Source organism: Cheilinus undulatus, linkage group 9, assembly GCF_018320785.1.
Source record: "Cheilinus undulatus linkage group 9, ASM1832078v1, whole genome shotgun sequence".
NCBI classification, from domain to species: domain Eukaryota; kingdom Metazoa; phylum Chordata; class Actinopteri; order Labriformes; family Labridae; genus Cheilinus; species Cheilinus undulatus.
In genome coordinates this window covers 40100239-40120559 of record NC_054873.1, presented here as the reverse complement: position 1 = coordinate 40120559, position 20321 = coordinate 40100239, and the positions used below count along the sequence as shown (strand labels likewise).

General features: G+C 37.4%; 1 protein-coding gene across 3 annotated transcripts in view; it reads right to left on the bottom strand.

Annotated features, from left to right (window-relative positions):
* Nucleotides 1–13211: 13211 nt before the first annotated feature.
* The window catches only part of kiaa1549la (KIAA1549-like a), a 135609-nt gene continuing 128499 nt past the window's right edge, over nucleotides 13212–20321 (bottom strand). For 2 of the 3 annotated variants that reach the window (XM_041796567.1, XM_041796570.1), the window contains 7 exons: nucleotides 19487–19725; nucleotides 18748–18916; nucleotides 16933–17030; nucleotides 15138–15283; nucleotides 14890–15044; nucleotides 14707–14781; nucleotides 13212–14182 (listed from right to left, as the gene is read on the bottom strand). In XM_041796567.1, the coding sequence (XP_041652501.1) occupies nucleotides 14752–14781; nucleotides 14890–15044; nucleotides 15138–15283; nucleotides 16933–17030; nucleotides 18748–18916; nucleotides 19487–19725 (837 nt within the window). In that variant the 3' untranslated portion in view covers nucleotides 13212–14182; nucleotides 14707–14751. The remainder of the gene's footprint in view (nucleotides 14183–14706; nucleotides 14782–14889; nucleotides 15045–15137; nucleotides 15284–16932; nucleotides 17031–18747; nucleotides 18917–19486; nucleotides 19726–20321) is intronic. The other variant, XM_041796568.1, reaches the window with a different exon arrangement.

Below are 20321 nucleotides of genomic sequence, written 5' to 3'. Positions count from 1 at the left end.
TTTGAGCAAGTCTATTTGGCCTGAGGGTGTCGCCAGATTACCTTTGTAACTTAAATACGTCCTGATCTGCTTAATAAAGTTAAATTCCTCATCAATGCACTTGTCATTAGGTCATAAAAGTTAATGAAAATTTGGTGGGATCTTCCTTGATTTTGTCTGAGTTGGTGCTACAACTTTCCTTAACTTTAATGCATGACCTCCTAAAATTCCTTGCATCTATCTATCTTCATACTGTATATATATAAACTTTTCTGCTAGTCTCCATCTGCAGTCCCAGATGTCACATTTGGCTCCCTAAAAAGATCAAAATAATACAAAAAAGTGTAAGGGAAGAAAAACAAACAAAACAAAAACTGTGCAACAAATGCCTATTAATACGAATGACTAAAAAATATATAAGCATAAGCAAATGTTTATAAACAACACAAACAGCATGCAGGATACATACAACACAAATCTAAATAAATGCTAAGATGGAAATAAAAGTTTCACAAAACATGAAACACAAACAAGAAGCAGCATGAGGAACACACCAATAAAAGGATTCAGAGAGGACCTTACAAAAACATACAGTTTGTCTGATGACGGAAAGCAAGCATCAGCACAGTACAGTTTTTCTCAGTCACTTTGGTACATTTCTCGAATCATCCTCAACATTTGCATAACAGTAAGTGCATTTCTCAGAACAATTCATACAAATAGCAAAACACCATAGATTACATGCAAAAGCCAGTCTCTTGTTCAAAATCCTTATTTCATCTCTCAAAAGTAAATATCTGTGTCAATGAACATGTCTGAACAGAAAGACGTCTGCAAGACATACTGCAGGGCTCCAAAAATATAATTATTTATTGCACCAACGTGACGTTATTAGTCTGATGAAGAGCTACTCTGCTCAAAACGTCACGTTGGTGCAATAAATAATTATATTTTTGGAGCCCCTGCAGTGTGCGAGACGTCTGTCTGTTTTCTGTCGGTCTCTTTTTCGGCTCAGCACCTGCCCAGGTTTGGATTTTTAATCCAAATCCAGGTTTAGACTTTTTTCTTACTAATGAACATGTCAGTGCCATCAGAATGACAAGTCATTGTGTACAGATAAGACAGTCAAATTGCTTGGTCATGTTGTCAATATAACAGTGTACTCTGGAGAGATGTTCTGATGTAAACTATGGATAAAGTTTAGATGACAATTATTGTAAATTGTAAGTTACACCTTAGCGCAGGGGGCCAAACTTCCAAATAAAGAAAAATTACAGTTTTTCTCAGTCACTTTGGTGCATTTCTCACATCACTATTTACATTTGCACAACAGTTAATGCATTTCTCAAAACAATTAGTACAAACTGCAAAACCAAGTTGATAACCTGCAAAAGCGTGTCACTTGCTCAAAATGGATAGTTCATTCCTCAAAAGCAAGTGTTCATGTCGATGAAAGTGTCAATGTCATCAAGATGAAAAGTCCTGACACCATTGTTTACGAACAAGATAGTCAAATGGCTTTGACATGTTTTCATTATGACAGTTTACTCTGTAAGTGTTTTCCAGTGCAAAAAAGTAGGATCTTGGTGACAGTATCTGAAAATGCACAAAACAGCACTATATACTATTTACACAGCCATGTGAAAACTACAGTAAAGTTATACATTACTGTATTTAGTGAGGTAACTGAGTACAAGACACTGAATATGTATGTTTCACATTTTTACTGCATATGCTCTTTGCAATTCTAATTTGTTCACAGCATTGTACAAAAGAAAAAACACACCCTTATTTAGCACTGAACATTACAGTATGCATAGAACACATACATGTTTTACCTTTACATACTGGTGACGGATCTCCTTCACTCTGTCGCTGTTCCGTTCAAATGGCCCTTTGTAAGATTGTTTTATGCGCATTTTATTTCTGCTGAGCACTCTGTCAATTGTCGTGATTGAAACGGATTCAATATTCCCGAAGATGTTTTCATCCTTTATAACAGCCCTTTGTATCCCTCTCAACCTTATGGCATTGTTTGCAATCACCATTGCACAAATGGCTTCCTCCTGTTGTGGAGTAAAAAGGGGCCCTTTTCCACCTCTGCAAGGTTGTCTTGCAATCCTATGTGGTGCAAAGTGAAATTACAGTAAATATGGCAAATCTTTACTGTAACACTACGGTACACTACAATACACTAAATCTGTGCTGCAGTAAGGCTGTAAGTCTAAATGTAAACTGTAAAAAGTGACAAGTTCTTGTCCCACTACAAGCTTCATGTATGGCACAATGACAGTAGTGCAGTGCAGTGCAGATTGTTTAGTGCTGAATTACTGTCCATTATACACACCTGTTCTCCCGACAAAATGTTTGAATAATTGAATTTACAGTGGTTCTCCCAACATTTGGCTGCACCCTTCAACCACCCTTAGCAACTGTGGGGCCATGATTGACAACATGATCCACAATTGAAGCCCTGATTTCATCAGGAATCCGCCTGTGTACTTGGCCTCTTCTTCCTCTTCCCCAGTTTTGTCCCCTTCCCCTTCCTCCCCGCATCCTCACCCCTCCTCCACGAGGCCGACCTTCCATTTCTGTGTCACAGTATTGTAGAAATGGTACACGCTATGTCCTGCTTGGTTCATATACTAGTGCATCTCAAAAAATTAGAATATCATGAAAAAGTTCAATATTTTTTGTCACTTTTATGAAAGTGAAACCCGTGAAACAGAAACAGAATGTGGATTCTGTGCCTCTCCACTCTTCCTCCAGACTCTGGGACCTTGAATCCACATTGCTTGAAGTCCAGTGTGAAGTTTCCATGGTCAGTGATGATTTGGGCTGCCATGGCATCTGCTGGTGTTGCTCCACTGTGTTTTCTGAAGTCCACAGTCAACGCAGCCATCTACCAGGACATTTTAGAGCACTTCATGCTTCCTTCTGCTGACAAGCTGTACGTAGATGCTGATTTCATTTTCCAGCAGGACTTGGCACCTGCCCACACTGTCAAAGGTACCAAAAGCTGGTTCAATGACTATGGTGTTACTGTGCTTGATTTGCAAGCAAACTGGCCTGACCTGAACCCCATAGAGAATCTATGAGGTATTGTCAAGAGGAAGATGAGAGACACCAGACCCAACAATGCAGATGACCTGAAGGCCGCTATTAAAGCAACCTGGGCTTCCATTACAACTGAGCAGTGCCACAGGCTGATCGCCTCCATGCCACGCCGCATTGATGCAGTAATTCATGCAAAAGGAGGTCCAACTGAGTGTTGAAGGCATAGAAATGGACATACTTTTCAGAAACCTGACATTTCTGTTTAAAATATCCTTTTTTTTATTGATCTTATGCAATATTCTAATTTTTTGAGACACTGAATTTTGGGTTTTCTTATCTGTAAGCCATAATCATCAACATTTCAAGAAATAAGGGCTTGAAATATTTCACTCTATGTGTAACAAGTCTATATAATATATGGGTTTCACCTTCAGAAAAGAGTGACAAAAAATTTTGAACTTTTTCATGATATTCTAATTTTTTGTGGTGCATGTAAAGTTGGTGTTCATGGGATTCAGCTCTGAGTGACCGTGGAGAAGTGGCTTATCCTTGGTTGCAACTAATGCTTGACACATCCCTTCTCATCAGTGAAAGCTGAAGTTCACCTGAGAGCAGTTGTTCAATCTAGGAGTCATTTTCAGGAAAAAAAAGATAAAAAAAAAAAATTAAATTTGCTTGACAGGTTTTGACAACTGTTTCAACATTTTTGTATGTAATGACTCAAGCAACGAAATGAGGACTATTAGTTTTATAGGAATGAGTATTCAGCATTCACAAGTATAGTTCATTTTGACTGACATGACATAAGCAAATTATAATGTTATAAAACAGCAGAAAGTTGTATGAAAGCAGTTGATGCATGTCCAAAAGCATTTGCAATTTGTTGGAAGAAATGAGAAACTGCTACTATGATGTGCACAAATGACTAAATGGTGTGGAGGTTGAACTAACTGTTGTGCAAATGTTATTAGTGATGTGAGAAATGCACCAAAGTGATAGAGAAAAACTGTAAATCAATATTTTGTTCTGATTAACATTTTGTTTTAGTAGTATTTGTATTTTCTTTCAAATCACAGGACATTTTAGGCATTACCAGTGAGATCTATCCCAATCTATAATGCTGTAGACCACAAGGAGACAAGCATGCCCACAAAATTGGCTGGAAAGAATGGGCCCTTAACAGTAAGGACCAAACATGAGTATGTTTCACACTTTTCACCACTTCACTGCTTAATTCTACCATTTCCGCAACACTTTGTGCCACTTTAAACTAATTTTTGCCACTTTTTGCTATTTTATCACTCTTTAACCCAATTGTTTGCCATTCTTTAACTCCTTTAAACCATTTTTATTGCCTGCTTTGTCCCTCCTTTATCCATTTTTGCCACTTTTTGTCTATTTTTGCCACTTTTCATTACTTTTTTCACCATTTTGCCACATTTTAATAAGCTTTTATGCCCCTTTTTTCCTGTTATACTAATGGTTTGCCACATTTCAACCTCTTTTCACCACTTTTCCAGCAATTTTTTGTCCCTTTGTGCCTCTCCACAACTTAGTTTGACACTTATCATCCATTTTTGCTACTCTTCAACCCCTTTTCACCACTTTATCTGGCCATTTTGCCAGTTTTATCTCATTGCCTTTTAAATATTTACTAATAATGGCTCACAAATGATTCATTCTAAAACTATTTGAATATTAATTGCTTTTGGGGTGGATTTAACAGCTGCCAACATTTAAAGCCAAAAGATTTTCTTTTCCTCCTTTTCTGAATTTAATGATCTTCTAGGGGCCAGACAGGAAGCTTTGGGGGGCCTGATTTGGCCCCCAGGCCACCAGTTGATGATCAGTGCCTTAGTGTATGTGGGAAATTGATAGTAAAAGACTGGACAAGATTCACATTTACACTTTTACTGTTTTTACTGTAATTTGTTGATAGACCATGTCATTGCGATACAGAAAGGAAAAGACAGCACTGCATAGCACAAAGAAAAAAACAAAACAAAACAAAAACAAAAGTAGAAATGTGAACATAGGACATTCTCATTAGGGAAAACTGTACATGCAGTGCTGTAGGAATTACAGTGCAGTCTTCCTACCACACCTCCTGATGTTCCTGTCTGTTGTGCCACAAATTGTCATCCACATCACAACGAATATCTTCGCTTTCAATGCAGCATGGAAAGAATCTTTTAGAGTGTCTTATCAAGCTTCTGCTTCACATATTTCCCTTTGTTAGAGAAAGTCAAGATTCACCTGGGAGCAATTTACCAATTCAGGACAGATTTAGAAAAAAAAAGTCTAATGGAAATGTATAGAAATATGTTTGACATATTATCACAACTTGTTCAACCATTTTGCATGTAAAGACTTATCCGATGAACTAATGCCTAAATGTTGTGGGGGGTGAGACTATTCAACAGAGACCCATTATAATACATTTTGATCAATGTGACATAAGCAGTTGATAATGTTGGAAACAGCAGAGAATTGTACATAATCATTTGCATGGATGTACCAAAGCATTTGCAACTTTTTCAAAGAAATGAGAAACTGCTTTTTTTTTGATGTGCACAAGTGACACAATGATGTGAAGATTGAACAAGTAGTTTTGAGAATTTCAATTCTGATCTGAGAAATGTACCAAAGTGACTGAGAAAAACTGTAAAAGACATAAAACAGATGTCAGTAAGATGTGCATGCAACGGCTTACCAAAGTGTGGCAGGCATACAAGACGCTGTTTGACAACAGTGCACAAACACTGATATCATGCAGGCAATTGATGTCAATTATTAAACAAGAAACAAAACAATCCCATGATACATGCGAAACACTGAGCTATCCATCCATCCATTTAAAGGCTTTACCAAACAAACTTGCACCAAATGTATTTGCTCCCCTCTATCTGGCTTTTTGTCCATATGTCTACTTCCTAACAGAAAGCAGCTTTCAGAGCTAGAGGTGGTTTAATTAACTGCCTTGGTTCAGGATGACAGATCACATCTGGAAATACTCTGCACTGTAATTTGGTTGACATCTAGATCTCACCCTTGACTGAGATATAGACAAAAACAACTCAGCAACCTTTCAAATTGAAAACAGCCTTGTTAAAATTGCTGTAACATTGTTAACTGCCTCCCTCTGGTGGTTTTAAGACAAGAACATTTTACATGTAAAGCACTCACAGTGCTGTGAAAAGGTATTTGCCCCTTTCTGATTCCTGATTTTGGGGCAGCATGGCGGCACATTGGTTAGCACTGTTGCCTCACAGCAAGAAGGTTGCTGTGGTTCATTACTGGTTCACCCAAACAGGGCCCCTCTGTGCAGAGTTGGCATGTTCTCCTGTGCTCACATGGGCTCTCTCCAGGCACTCTGGCTTCCTCCCACCACCAAAAACATGTTTATTAGGGTTAATTGATCACTCTAAATTGGCTGTAGGTATAGAAAATGGATGGATGATTTTTGATTTTTTTTTTTTTTGCATATTTATTACACTGTTTCAGATCATCAAACCAATTTTAATATCTCACAAAGACAACCCAAGTAGAAACAAAATGCAGTTTCATAATGATCATTTTATTTATTAAGGGGGAAAAAAATCCAAACCTATCTGGGCCTAGGTGAAAAAGTAATAGCCCCTCCTTGTTAAATCATGAATTAGCTGTGATTAACCACAGCTGAGTTCAGTTTCACTGGCCACACCCTGGCCTGATTACCACCAGATTTGTTGAATCAAGAAATCACTATTGAAGTGATTTCTTGATTCACTAAGCTGAAGCTATCAGGCTAAGTGAAGTAGGCTACAAGATCTCAAAAAGAAACGCATCATGCCACGATCCAAAGAAATTCAAGAACAAATGAGAAACAAAGTGATCGAAATCCATCAGTCTGGAAAAGGTGACAAAGCCATTTCCAAGGCTTTGGGACTACAACGAACCATGGTCAGAGCCATTATCCACAAATGGAGAAAACTGGGAACAGTGGTGAACTTTCACAGGAGTGGTCGGCCAACCAAAATGACTCCAGGAGTGCAACGATGGCTCATCCAGGAGGTCACTAAGGCTACGTTCACACTGCAGGCCTTAAAGCTCAAGTATGTAACATTCTATGAGGACCGTGTAGAACCAACTCTACCCCCCCCCCCCCGCGCTCCTCCGTGTTTGAGCTCCGTAGCTCCGCCCCTCTTCTCACAAACCTCCTTGTGAATGTGCATGTCCGCTGAATTGAATACTGACGGTGGCAAAGCACTCATGGAGTGATTTTGTTCCTCTTTTTCACTGAAATCAATGGCCAGATCACAGACAAGAAAACACTTAATCTCAGCATGAACAAATTCTACATAGGACCTAACACCGCTGGTAACTCCACCATTGTATCAACTTCTCACTGAGCTGTGAGGCAGAAGCGCACCTACTACAGTGGCCAGTAGGAGCACTCCCTCTAACCTGTGCCATGACTGGCTGGTGCTAGCCTCCTTATTGGCTGGAGCATCATCCCTTGCTGGTATTCCTCAAGTGAAAGTACAGCACGAAGAGGTGTTGCAGAAGTGTGTTATTCTGTCAGATGATTTTAATAACAAGACCCTGGTGGTTTGTGTTGTTTTTGTGAGCATATGGCACTAAAAATAAACTGCTTACTGCAGCTTTTTTTTCTAAGATTTATTTTTGGATATTTTAGTGCCTTTATTTGATAGATGAGGACAATGGATAGAGTCAGAAACAGGGATCAGAGTGGTGGAGAAACATGCGGTATAGGGCCAGAGGCCAGATTTGAACAGATTCGTCAGTGTACATGGGGCGCGCCTTAAACCACTAGGCCACCTGCGCCCCTTACTGCAGCTTTAATGCTCAATTCTGATCTTTTCTCAGATCTGATTTTTTTGTTTGCCTGTTCACACTGCAGTCAACTTCCAAAAGATCAGATACAGATCTGTTTCAGAACCACATACGAAAGTGGCCTGATTCTGATTTGAAAAGGTCAGATATAATGTAACTTGCGCTGTTTACAATGTTAGAAAAAAATCAGATACGAGTCACATGTTAGCCAAAACAATCTGATTCAGGGCACTTTTAACTGCAGTGTGAACGTATCCAAAAGAACCCAGAACATCATCCCAAGAACTGCAGGCCTTACTGGCCTCAGTTAAGGTCAGTGTTCATGACTCAACCATAAGAAAGATGCTGGAAAAAAATGGCATCCATGGGAGAGTTCCAAGGCCAAAACCACTGCTGACAAAAAAGAACACAAAGGCTCGTCTCACATTTGCCAAGAAACATCTTGATGATCCTCAAGACTTTTGATGAATATTCTGTGGACTGACGAGACAAAAGTTGGGAAGGTGAGTGGCCTGTTACATCGGGTGTAAAAATAACACAGCATTTGATAAAAACAACAACATCATGCTAACTGTCAAACATGGTGGTGGCAGTGTGATGGTCTGGGGCTGCTTTGCTGCTTCAGGACCTGGACCACTTGCTGTGCTTGATGGAACAATGAATTCTGCTGTCTACCAGAAAATCCTGAAGGCCAACGTCCGGCCATCAGTTTGTGCCCTCAAGCTCAAGCGCTCTTGGGTTCTGTGGCAGGACAACGACCTGAAACATACCAGCAAGTCCACCTCTGAATGGCTCAAAACAAACAAAAAATTAAGGTTCTGGAGTGGCAAAGTCAAAGTCCAGACTTAAATCCAGTTGGGATGCTGTGATGTGACCTTAAATAGGCAGTTCATGCTGGAAAACCCTCCAATATGGCTGAGTTAAAACATTTCTGTGAAGAAAAGTGGGCCAAAACTCCTCCACAGTGATGAGAAAGACAGTTATCACAATTGCTTGATTTCAGGTTCACGCCCTGATGAAGATCCTGTCCGGTCTTCATCTTGTGGTTTTATTGTTTTTATTAGATATGCCCTGAAACATTAAAGGCTTTTTACCCAAATCCTTGACTCTAGCAAGTGTGCCTGAAGATAGCCCTGGTGGCTTCTCCCTTTTTTGGACCAAACGCGTCACTCTTCAAGAGCACCTGGCTTTAATCTGGAGTTTACCACACAATGAGAGCACACGGTACATCTCTCCCCTTTTTGCTTGATTTCAGTTATTGCTGCCAAGGGTGGCACAACCAGGTTCAGGGGGCAATTACTTTTTCCCACAGTGCCAGATAGGTTTGGATTTTTTTTTCCCCTTAATAAATTCAATCATCATTTAAATCTGCATTTTGTATTTACTTGGGTTGTCTTTGTGAGATATTTGTGATCTTTGTGATGATCCGAAACATGTGTGATTAATATGCAAAAAAAAAAAAAAAAAAAAACAGGAATCAGAGAGGGGCAAATACTTTTTCACAGCACTATACCTGCACCTTTCAGTTTCCTTGTTGTCTCCAGTGCACTGTATATAAAGTACACATCTTAAGAAATGTGTGCCATACTTTGTGACACATTGATTGGAATGTGGTGTGTGCACTCATACACTGGTATTTCAAATAATGCATGAGGCACCTCACTTTGATCTTCCTAATACAATTCTTATATTTTAGGTTTAGTTGTTCAGTTGTCTTTAGGTTCAGTTATTAGGTTCAGGGAGAAATTACTTTCCACAGCACTGTAAGTAAAAATAAAGTTAATATATCAATCCAGCATTCAGTGTATCAAAAATATATATTAAATAAGTTTGGACACCTCACAAAAACATGCAAGCCAATAGTAAGTCATTATTCTTTATTGTTTAAATTCACCAGAAAGTTCTCAGTATAACTATATCCAACAGCATTCATTGTTTTCATAACTTCAATTTCACAACACCCTAGTGACAGTAGTGTGACATCATTAACATTGCTATAATGAAACATCATAGCATTGCTCAAACAGCAGAAAAAAATCTACTGATAGCCAGTCCATCTCAGTGTCCATTGTCAATAAAGGCGCGTCTCGCCACTACCCGTGTAAAGCAAAGACATTGTACATTAACATGAAGCATAGCATCAAGTCTCCCAAGAATTTAAAACAAATCCCACCCTCCCATCTATTAAAAATGTAGTCAAATGAAATGATTAACAAAAGTGGAGCTGCATTTTCTTCATCTGGGTTCATTCACTGGCTAGAATTTGAAAATGTCATGATTTCTGTAGCTCTTTGTTGAAACTGATGGTGTTGTTAATAAAACACAATAGCCTAAAGTGCTCTTAGAATGATCCAAAGCGCTCATCCCATATCTCCAATTTCTTTTGCAAATACTTATGATTCAAAAAGTGGAAACACTTCAAGTAATGACAAAACTGTAAGAAATCAGCGTGTCACTGTGATTTCCAATAGTAAGCTTGTTAAAATTAAACATTTTATACATCTGTAAAGATGTCCTGTGTGTCTTTGTTGTCCAAGCAAATATTAGGGTTACCCTAATGCAATTTTTAGCTGACAAAGGCAAAGCTTTGACTGTCGGATGAGCTTGTGGACTGAACAGCAACTCTGGCTTTCTTGCATACAGCTGGGCTTTTTACAAAGAAATATTTCAAAGGTTTCATACTGTACTTCTTGATGAGCCTTGGCACCCGATGCATCATGTTTTAGAAGTTCCTCACCAGAGATCATCTTTTCTCATTTATATTATAGTTAAATAAATACATAGCATAATTAAAAACACACACACACTCATATATATATATATATATATATATATATATATATATATATATATATATATATATATATATATATATATATACACACTGCCTGGCCAAAAAAAAATGTTGCCACCTGGATTTAACTAAGCAAATAGGTACGAGCCTTCCATTGGATAATTACTGCATGGGCGATTATCTTTCAACTGGCAACAAGTTATTTAACTCCAGCTGATGCAATGAGTAACTTCTCATTTCTCAAACAACCATGTCGAAAGACACATCCTGTGGTTGTGGAAAAGATGTTAGTCTGTATAAGAAGGGTCAAATCATTGGCATGCATCAAGCAGAGAAAACATCTAAGGAGATTGCAGAAACTACTAAAATTGGGTTTAGAACTGTCCAACGCATTACTAAAAACTGGAAGGATAGTGGGGAACCATCGTCTTCCAGGAAGAAATGTGGTCGGAAAACAATTCTGAATGATTGTGATCAGCGATCACTTAAACGTTTGGCCAAATCAAATTGAAGAAAAACAACAGGAGAACTCAGGGGTATGTTTAATGGTGAAAGTAAGAGCATTTCCACATGCACAATGCAAAGGGAACACAAGGGATTGGGACTGAACAGCTGTGTAGCCTCAAGAAAACCACTAATCAGTAAGGCTAACCGGAAAAAAACTGCTTCAGTTTGCTAGGGAGCATAAAGATTGGACTCTGGAGGAATGGAAGAAGGTCATGTGGTCTGATGAGTCCAGATCTACCCTGTTCCAGAGTGATGGGCACATCAGGGTAAGAAGAGAGGCAGGTGAAGTGATGCACCCATCATGCCTAGTGCCTACTGTACAAGCCTGTGGGGGCAGTACTATGATCTGGGGTTGCTGCAGTTGGTCAGGTCTAGGTTCAGCAACATTATGTGCCCAAAGAATGAGGTCAGCTGACTACCTGAATATACAGAATGACCAGATTATTCCATCAATGGATTTTTTTCTTCCCTAATGGCACGGGCATATTCCAAGATGACAATGCCAGGATTCATCGGGCTCAAATTGTGAAAGAGGGGTTCAGGGAGCATGAGACATCATTTTCACAAATGGATTGGCCACCACAGAGTCCAGAACTTAACCCCATTTAGAATCTTTGGGATGTACTGGAGAAGGCTTTGCGCAGTGGTCAGACTCTCTCATCATCAATACAAGATCTTGGTGAAAGATTAATGCAACACTGGATGGAAATAAATCTTGTGACATTGCAGAAGCTTATCGACACAATGCCACAGCTAATGGGTGCTGTAATCAAAGCTAAAGGCGGTTCAACGAAGTATTAGAGTGTGTGACCTGTTTTTTTTGGTGGCAACTTTTTTTTTGTCCAGGCAGTGTGTGTATATTTATATAGATATATATAGGTATAGATATATCTATACCTATATATATCTATATAGATATAGATATATATATATATAATTTTAGTCTCTGCTCAACAAGTGCGTTTAGTGCTTTTTCTGCATTGAGACATGACCTTTTATCATATTAATATGTTGTTTTTCTGTTATGGGCTGTTATGAATAATGATGTCACATATATAAATGAGATCAAAATGTGTCCATCTTTAAGAGAATCACTGAGATTAAAAAATGTCATCCATTAAAAAGACAGTAAAAGAAAAGGGAAGAACAAAGGCTATGAAAATGTCAAGTGAAGTTTCCCACCCACAGTGCTTGCATAATTCTTTTCATTAAATCATTTGATATTTATATACAATTTTACATATAATTGTCATGTTTTGGCTCACTGAGCCTGGCAAGTTTCTTGATTGCAACAATCCTATAGCTTGGAGACTGTGGTTTAATCCAAATCCACCCCCATCCACTACTTTTGGATTTTATATTATTTGCATGAGTACTTTCATAGTTTGAGATATTCCCCTGAAATATGAGGGCAGTTTTTTGTTAAGCTCCTTCTGTTTTCAAAGCATTCAGGTAATTTTGGCATCTGCAAGGGGATGCGCAATCAAACAACATCTCTAAAACATCATTTGGTAAAGGGGGTGAAATTTGGATTGTGCCCAAATAACTATGCCTCTCTGTCAAGATCAAATTAAACCAGAGTAAACCTCCTTATACAGAAGAACACAGTAGACAACTTTAAAGTAAGAACTGTTTTTTAAGGATACAGGTTCACAAAATTGCCACAGACCGAAGTCAAATTATAACAGAAATAATTTCAAATCCAAGTTTGTACAGATACTTTTTAAATCTTGTGTTTAAAAAAAAATAACACTCTAAACAAAACTGTCCTTCAGAAGGATTTCAATAAAATGTATCTTTGACATTGGTCTGCACAATGGTTAAGTTCATAATCAGATGATTGACAGAACAAAGTGAAACATTTTCATTACCATTGCTGAATGTGATGAAGAAAAAATATTAAAGTTATTATTTTAAAAGTAACAGAAATGCTATCATAATCACACACAACTAAGCTGCTGATTTCAATATATATATAATTATATATATATATATATATATGTATATATATATATATATATATATATATATGGCCATTTTTGCCTTGACATTAAGTGAGTGACTGGTAAACACTCACAATCTTTTTAATACAAGAAAACCATTAATAATGCACAAAAGTAAAAGACAAAATTACACAAATATCCAAAAGTAAAACTGTGCAAGTTTAATGCTTTTTCCCCATCTTTTTTTTTTTGTTTGTTTGTTTTTTTTCTTACTCAATTTTAAAATACATAATAACCAACTGCAGAAGGTTTACATAGGAATTGGGGAATCATCAAAAAAGCACAGTTTTTAGTCATTCCAGCATTCCTGGCTTTATGATGGACCTCAGTGGAAAGTCCAGGATGGTCCAGTCAGTTTCAGAGAAGAAGTAGAATACTGGCCATTGCTGGGGCAATGTTGTACTGGTAACACAGCCCTGTGTGCCATTGTGTGCTGTGCAGATGGCTGTTATTTCACAACAATTGCTGAGAACTTGTAGAAAAGCCTGTCTTGTCCCATTGCATGTTAAGCTGCACTGTTCTCACTTTTTTCATCTATACTGCACACTGTTATTACTTAGGGAGGCACAGCCCAGTTTGATGATCAGAAGACTAGTTCGATTCAGCAGTGTGAGGAGCCTCTGGCTGTAAAAGTTGTCGCTGCGTACATGGAATAGTGAAAGAATGGCAGTAGAAGCCAGTGAAGCAAGGGACTCCAGGAGCTGAAAAGTTCACAAAAATTGAGAAGAAAAAGATGGCTGAGCACTTGCACAGGTAAAAAAAAATAAAAAATAAATAAATAAAATAAAATAAGAGAAAAGGGGCTTTGGGGCAGATGGTCTCTGGTTGGTAAGGACTGCTTAGACCTGCAACTCAAAAGGGTAGAGGGGGTAAAAATACTGTAGTTCAGGGCAGAGGAAATAAGAGTTGGGGATGAAACAAAAATGGATAGGAATGGTGGGATACATAGGAATACGGTCCAGAGCATTTTGGTGAGGAAAGGTCTCCTGCTCATCAAAAGCGACACCTGAAGAGTGAAAAAGTAGATAAATATGACTTTTCTGTAATGATTATGCAGTATTATGGTCAGTTTTCTTTCACAAAAACAAAGCATACATACTAAGCATAAAAAACTAATTCAAACAAACGCCTACAGGCTGGTTTTAAGTAATATTAACAGCTTATTTAGTTTTAAACAAGTACATTTGCCCTGCTGAGTTTTCTTAAAATGCAACACCAAGACTGAAATTAGTTTTATAGATATTGAGCCTAATCAGGTAATATGTCAATTACTTAATGTAAGCAGTCTTTACTTTTGTATCCCAATAAAGGCTGATAATGCACATTTCATTTGTTAAAATCCAATCTTTGAAATGTCATCAAAATAGTTTTATGTTAGTCTAGTTGTGTTACAATATTTTTCTCTTGAAGTATATAACACATGTAGCCAAGAGGAATGAAAAGTGACTATAAATAGAACAACAAACCTGCAAAAAGATGAAACGCTTACAAATTTTCTGCTCACTAAATAAGCATGGTTATTTGGCCTACCAAGCTATGGCTTCTCAGTGTCCGCTTATTGTCAGGCAGACGACTTCAACAAATGGTTTCAAGATGACGTGAGTTCTGAAAATAGAAGACAGGGACTTCTTTACAGTTTGGAAAAAATACTGTTACATGTTTCTGCAGCCTATAATGTTTTATAATAAATTATACAGGAGCTGTGTCACTCACTGGTGTTTCATTCCACTGCCTAGGCAGATCGTCAGGCTCAGGTGGATAGGACATCCAGGATGGACTACGGTACGAGGATGGTGGTGACATGACAAAGTAGTCTGAGTAACCCGAGCGGTTGGCTGATATAGCATAGACTGCTGTTATTGGGTTTCCTGTCAACAAGATGTGAAAATTGATTTGTTAAATACATTAAGTGATCACATGGTAATAGCTTCTGCTTTTAACAAATCCCATCCCTGTCATACCTGAGTAGTTTGTGATCGACTGGTCAACAGTCACAGCTGGGAATGGGGTCCTGGACAGTGGCAGGAATGGGGCAGCATTGAGCTGCTGGGCCTGCATGTCTGTGGCCTCTGATACTCTAGGCTTAAGACTGACATCAGGAGTGGAGCTGGAGACAATTAACATACAAGAGTGATTAACATACAGCAAGGGCATGTATTGAATAACAACATTTTTTAGAGTTGGCAGCATTTATTTCATACAAAAATCAAAGTAGTTAAAAGTACACATTTTGTCCGTCCTAAGTACAGTTGTTGCTGTACTTATAATCTAAGTTGATCATGTGCACATCAGTGTCACGTCTTCTCACTGACCAATTATAATCAAGAAGAAGTGAGACTCCCAATATCAGCTTTGTGAACAACAATTGGTTTATCCGATGCACCCAGACATCCTTTTTTCAAATGTACAGCTTCCAGCTCTAAAAAATTTCTTTCCAATTTTATTACGATTTCTTTGTAGTGCCACAGAACATCTGCTGAGTTTTTTGTGACCTTCTTTTGTATAGGAGAGATGATAGAGTGGGAAACCCCTGCTAAAACTTTCAAATTGATGTTTTTTTGGAGCTCATACTGATCAAATTCAACATTTGATGTAACCCTTGTAATGTCAGTGACTTAACCATGTAATAGTTATCTATTTACACCCTATTTTTAGAGCTGAATTTGTCACTGTATTTCCCTAAATTATTCTTTGTACAAGAGACTTTTACAGTACATAACTTCAACTCTCACTGTAAAAGTACTTCATTTTATTTGAGTATGTAAAAAAATAATAAATAACAGGCTTTTTGATTAAGTAATCCTGATTAATTGCATATCTTAATAATCTGTGGTAGGCTTGCATTACATGTAGATTTATTGTACAGTCCTGTTTGTATTTAAATGAATTCAACCCCAATTCTAAAAACCATGGTACACTGTGTAAAATGTAAATCAAACACATAATAACATAAATTAGAATATCATTAAAAAGTCGAATTTATTTTAAAAAATTCAATGAAAAGAGGGAAACTAATATTATACATATCCATTACACACAGACTTACATATTCTAAGTGTTTATTTCTTTTAATTTTGATCATCATGGCTTACAGCTAATAAAAAACAAAATTTATATTTAGAATATTGTAAAAAAAAGTTTACCATTTGGGGTTGGGAACCCGGCTCTTTTGCCCTTCCCAAGTGGCTCTCTGCAGCTGTGCCAGAAATTTGAAATAAAGGACACTTTTTTATCATTAGACTAATTTTTTTTCAGATGCTACATTGAGATAGTTTTGTATATTTTATCCGTAAAACATGTAGCTCTTTTTGCATTCACTTATTTTACTTTATTTTTTCAAAACTGTATCAACTTAAATATGCGTCATATCGGGCCTCTATGGCGCAGCACATATTGGCAATTTCCTGTCTTGGAAACAAAGGTCTTGTCACAAATGACACCTGAAGCAGGAGTTTTGTGCTCATCACATGAGTTAAGGCTACCAGGCCAAAGTCCAGATATGGTCTGACCAGGACTTGTACCAACAACCCTCCAAATCTCAGCCTAAGTCTTTATCGACTGAGCTACTGCCACCCCCAAGTTACTCTCCCATTCCATCCAATACATTATTTTTTCAGTATTTGGAGATAGTCTCTTGTTTAATCATTTGTATATTCCTGTTTTTGCAGGTTTTTTTTTTTTTTTTTTTTTTTTACAGATTTTTAAATTTAAGTGTTGTCAGTTGTCTGAATAAGTGCCTGAGTGTGGTTGTGGTACCGTCTTAGTGAGGTCCCAGCTGGTGGTCCCGGTCTTGAGGGGATCAGTGGTGGCGGTGACCCAATGCCCATATCAGGAAGCTGTGTGAAACGGAAACCCTGCACAAAGAAAAAATGTAAATTACAAATATAATCTATTTCCCTTCATTACCCTTGACTCCAAGTTCAAGTGAACAGCTTATTCTAATCACCAGTGCCCCCCTTCTATGCTTATCACTGACCTCAGACAACTGTTCCCTTGCTGTAAGTCAGTCAAACAGTGTGAAGCACAGGAGCAGGCATTCTGAATGTTTTCCTTCTGTCATATTTTGTCCACAAGGCTTGTACTCTGAGGAGTAAAACTATAAGATCTTTTGGCGATGCTCCTATGTACCTACCACTAACGTAATGCTCGTGGAAAGGTATTGGTCTCATGAGACTGAAGATGCTGAGCTAGCACAGAAAGAGTTATAATAGCCTCAGTAAAGCAAATCCTAATGTTAAGGTTGGCCAAAAACTGGATGTGTTACACTAGGCTCCACATACCCATGAATTCAGGTTTTTAATGTCAGGATCAGTTATTGATTCAGATCCGTTTATCTTTTCCCCACTAAAAGTTATGGGAGTGATTTTTTGATTCAAATAGTCACTGTAACTAAATAAAAACTAAAATAGGCTTTTAAAATAAAAAAAACTGAAAGCCTCACTTAGCAAACTAACTGCAATGAAATATAATAAAGGTAGGGAATCAGTCTGCTTAGTTTTAGTCTTTGACAGCAGCAGACTAACTAACATGCACAATCAAGCCCTGGGAGTGTAAAATGGCCTGATTCAATTAAGAAGCGCATACACAATGGTTCATTTTAGATCTTGAATTATATTTAAATATTAAATAAATAAATAAAATGAAAAGTTAGATTATTTCATTGTATGATTATGTACCTTTCAGGTCCTTTTGGGTCTTGCCCTGACAAGAATCCCATCCCAATAACTAAAACTAACACTAAAACTAATAGAAACTGAACTAAAACAAACCATTTTTGCAAAATAAAAACTAAAATAACAAACTCACAATAAAATCTAATTAAAACTATACTGAAATCTAAAACACAAAAGTAAAAAATAGAAAAAAATGAAAAATCACAAACAATTATTACCTTGGTTTTTCGCTTCCTCAAGGTAAGTTTTTTTTATTTTCAAAGATGTACAATATACAATATTTAAAATATAATACAATTTTTCAAGGTTCATAAATTAGAAAAAACATTGTTATTGATTTTTTAGGTGTAACTGAACTTTCTAACATAAATTGGCTGGTACCTGAATATAATTTAATTAGTTTACATTCATTTTAACTATTCAGTCAAAAACAAAGATGAATAAATACTACTGCTTGCTTTATTTCGACTGGTATGCATTTCTGAGCTTTCCTGTAAATATATCTAATACATTTCCAAATTAAATTTACAATTGTACTGTGGTATTGACTTCAGTGGAGGATTCAAATATTGTTTCTAAATCTGCTTGTTTTCAGCACTACATTGGAATGCAAGTTACCACTTATTCCCATCTTGGCTTTTGGATTTAAAAAAAATACTAATGCCACCTACTAAAAGAAGAGGCATTTCTATCCAATCAAATAAATTTGATTTATGATTTATTATTCCAACTTGGTGTAGGATCAAATTCTATTCTAAAATAGTTTTTCAGTGCCATGAGAACCTCATGAAATTTGACATTATTACACAATATTGGGATGAAGCAGAGGCCTAAGAAGCAGGTAGAAACATGTTTTTCAAATAAGGGTGAATCAACAAACTTATTTCAAAATGCTTACTGGTTTAGGTAGGCTACATTGGTGCATATCCTCATAGCCTGCGCTTCTCTGCCTTCCCCCACAGGGATGGTTCATTGTCCCCGGGGCACTGGTCACACCATCACTGTAGTGGCTGGTGTGGGAGGGATTGTAGGCTCTGTGGGCATGGTGGTGGTGATGGTGATGGCTGCTGATGGAAAGAATAATGTTACAGAAGGTCTAAGAGTCAACATAAAGATGCAGTGCTGTGAAACCTAGGTTTTGGCCAGTGAAATTGAACTCAGCTTTCCAAGAACTGTGGTGAATCTCAGTTAACTCACGATTTAACAAGGAGGGTGTTACTTTTTCATACAGGGATGGATAGGTTTGGTGTTTTTCCCCTTAATAAATAAAATCATAATTTTGAATCTGCATTTTGTATTTACTTGGGCTGTCTTTGTGAGATATAAAAAATGGTTTGATGATCCGCAACATGTAAGTGTGATTAATATGCAAAAAACATCAGGAATCAGAGAGGGGGCAAATACTTTTTCACAGCACTGTACCTACACTTTTCAGTTTCCTTGTTGTCTCCAGTGCACTGTATATAAAGTACACATATTAAGAAATGTGTATCATACTTTGTGACACATTGCTTGGAATGTGGTGTGTGCACTCATACACTGGTATTTCAAATAATGCATGAGGCACCTCACTTTGGTCTTCCTAATACAATTCTTATATTTCAGGTTTGTGTTAAAAATATCAGCAGAAATCGTACTTGGTATGAGAAGGAGGGTCATGGTCCTGAGATGCCAGGCTGAAGGTGTTGCCTAGTAACATATGCATCTGTGTGCGGACCTCATCAATGGATGGTTGAGAGCTGAGTGTGGAGGAGTCAGATCCACGGTGAGCTTTTACCCCTAAACTTCCTGTTCCAGTGCCAGTAGATCCACCTCCGTAACCCAGAGAGCTCATAAGGTGGTCCACGTTGGTCTCCTCAAACTGTTCAGGTTCACCCTGCAAAATTATGCACAATTTACAATGATATAAAGCATGGACACTAAATCACATATTGCTGTCAGTTCAAATCACACTTCTTCACACCCACTGTAAAAATGTCAAATTTATGTTCACATGCATGAGAGAATGTGTAGAAAAAAACCTTCTTTTTAAGTAGTTGAGTCTACACTTTACCATTCTAGTCATAGGCAGACTTTTCTGAAGTGTGACTACATCAGTCATGAAATGTTATGTAGTATGTAATAGTATGTTTTGTAGTTTAAATTTGGTATCGAGCTCAGTTATTCAGTCTATAAGCATTGATATTATCTAGAAGACAACACACCCACCAATTCACTAAAATGGAATCCAGATACACAACAAACTGTACCCCTAAATTAAAAAAAACATTCAAAACAAAATAAAAGGCTGATTACATATATTTAACTTGACCTTGAAAAAAAGGAGGAAATATTGAAGGAAGTGGTTTCAAGTGGTTGCTGATGCAGTCATTCAGCTAGGGTTGCACTTTCATTAGAAAAAGTATCCACTCATTTCATTATCCAGTCATTATTGAATATGAGTGCCAGATAAATTACAGGATTAAAAATTCT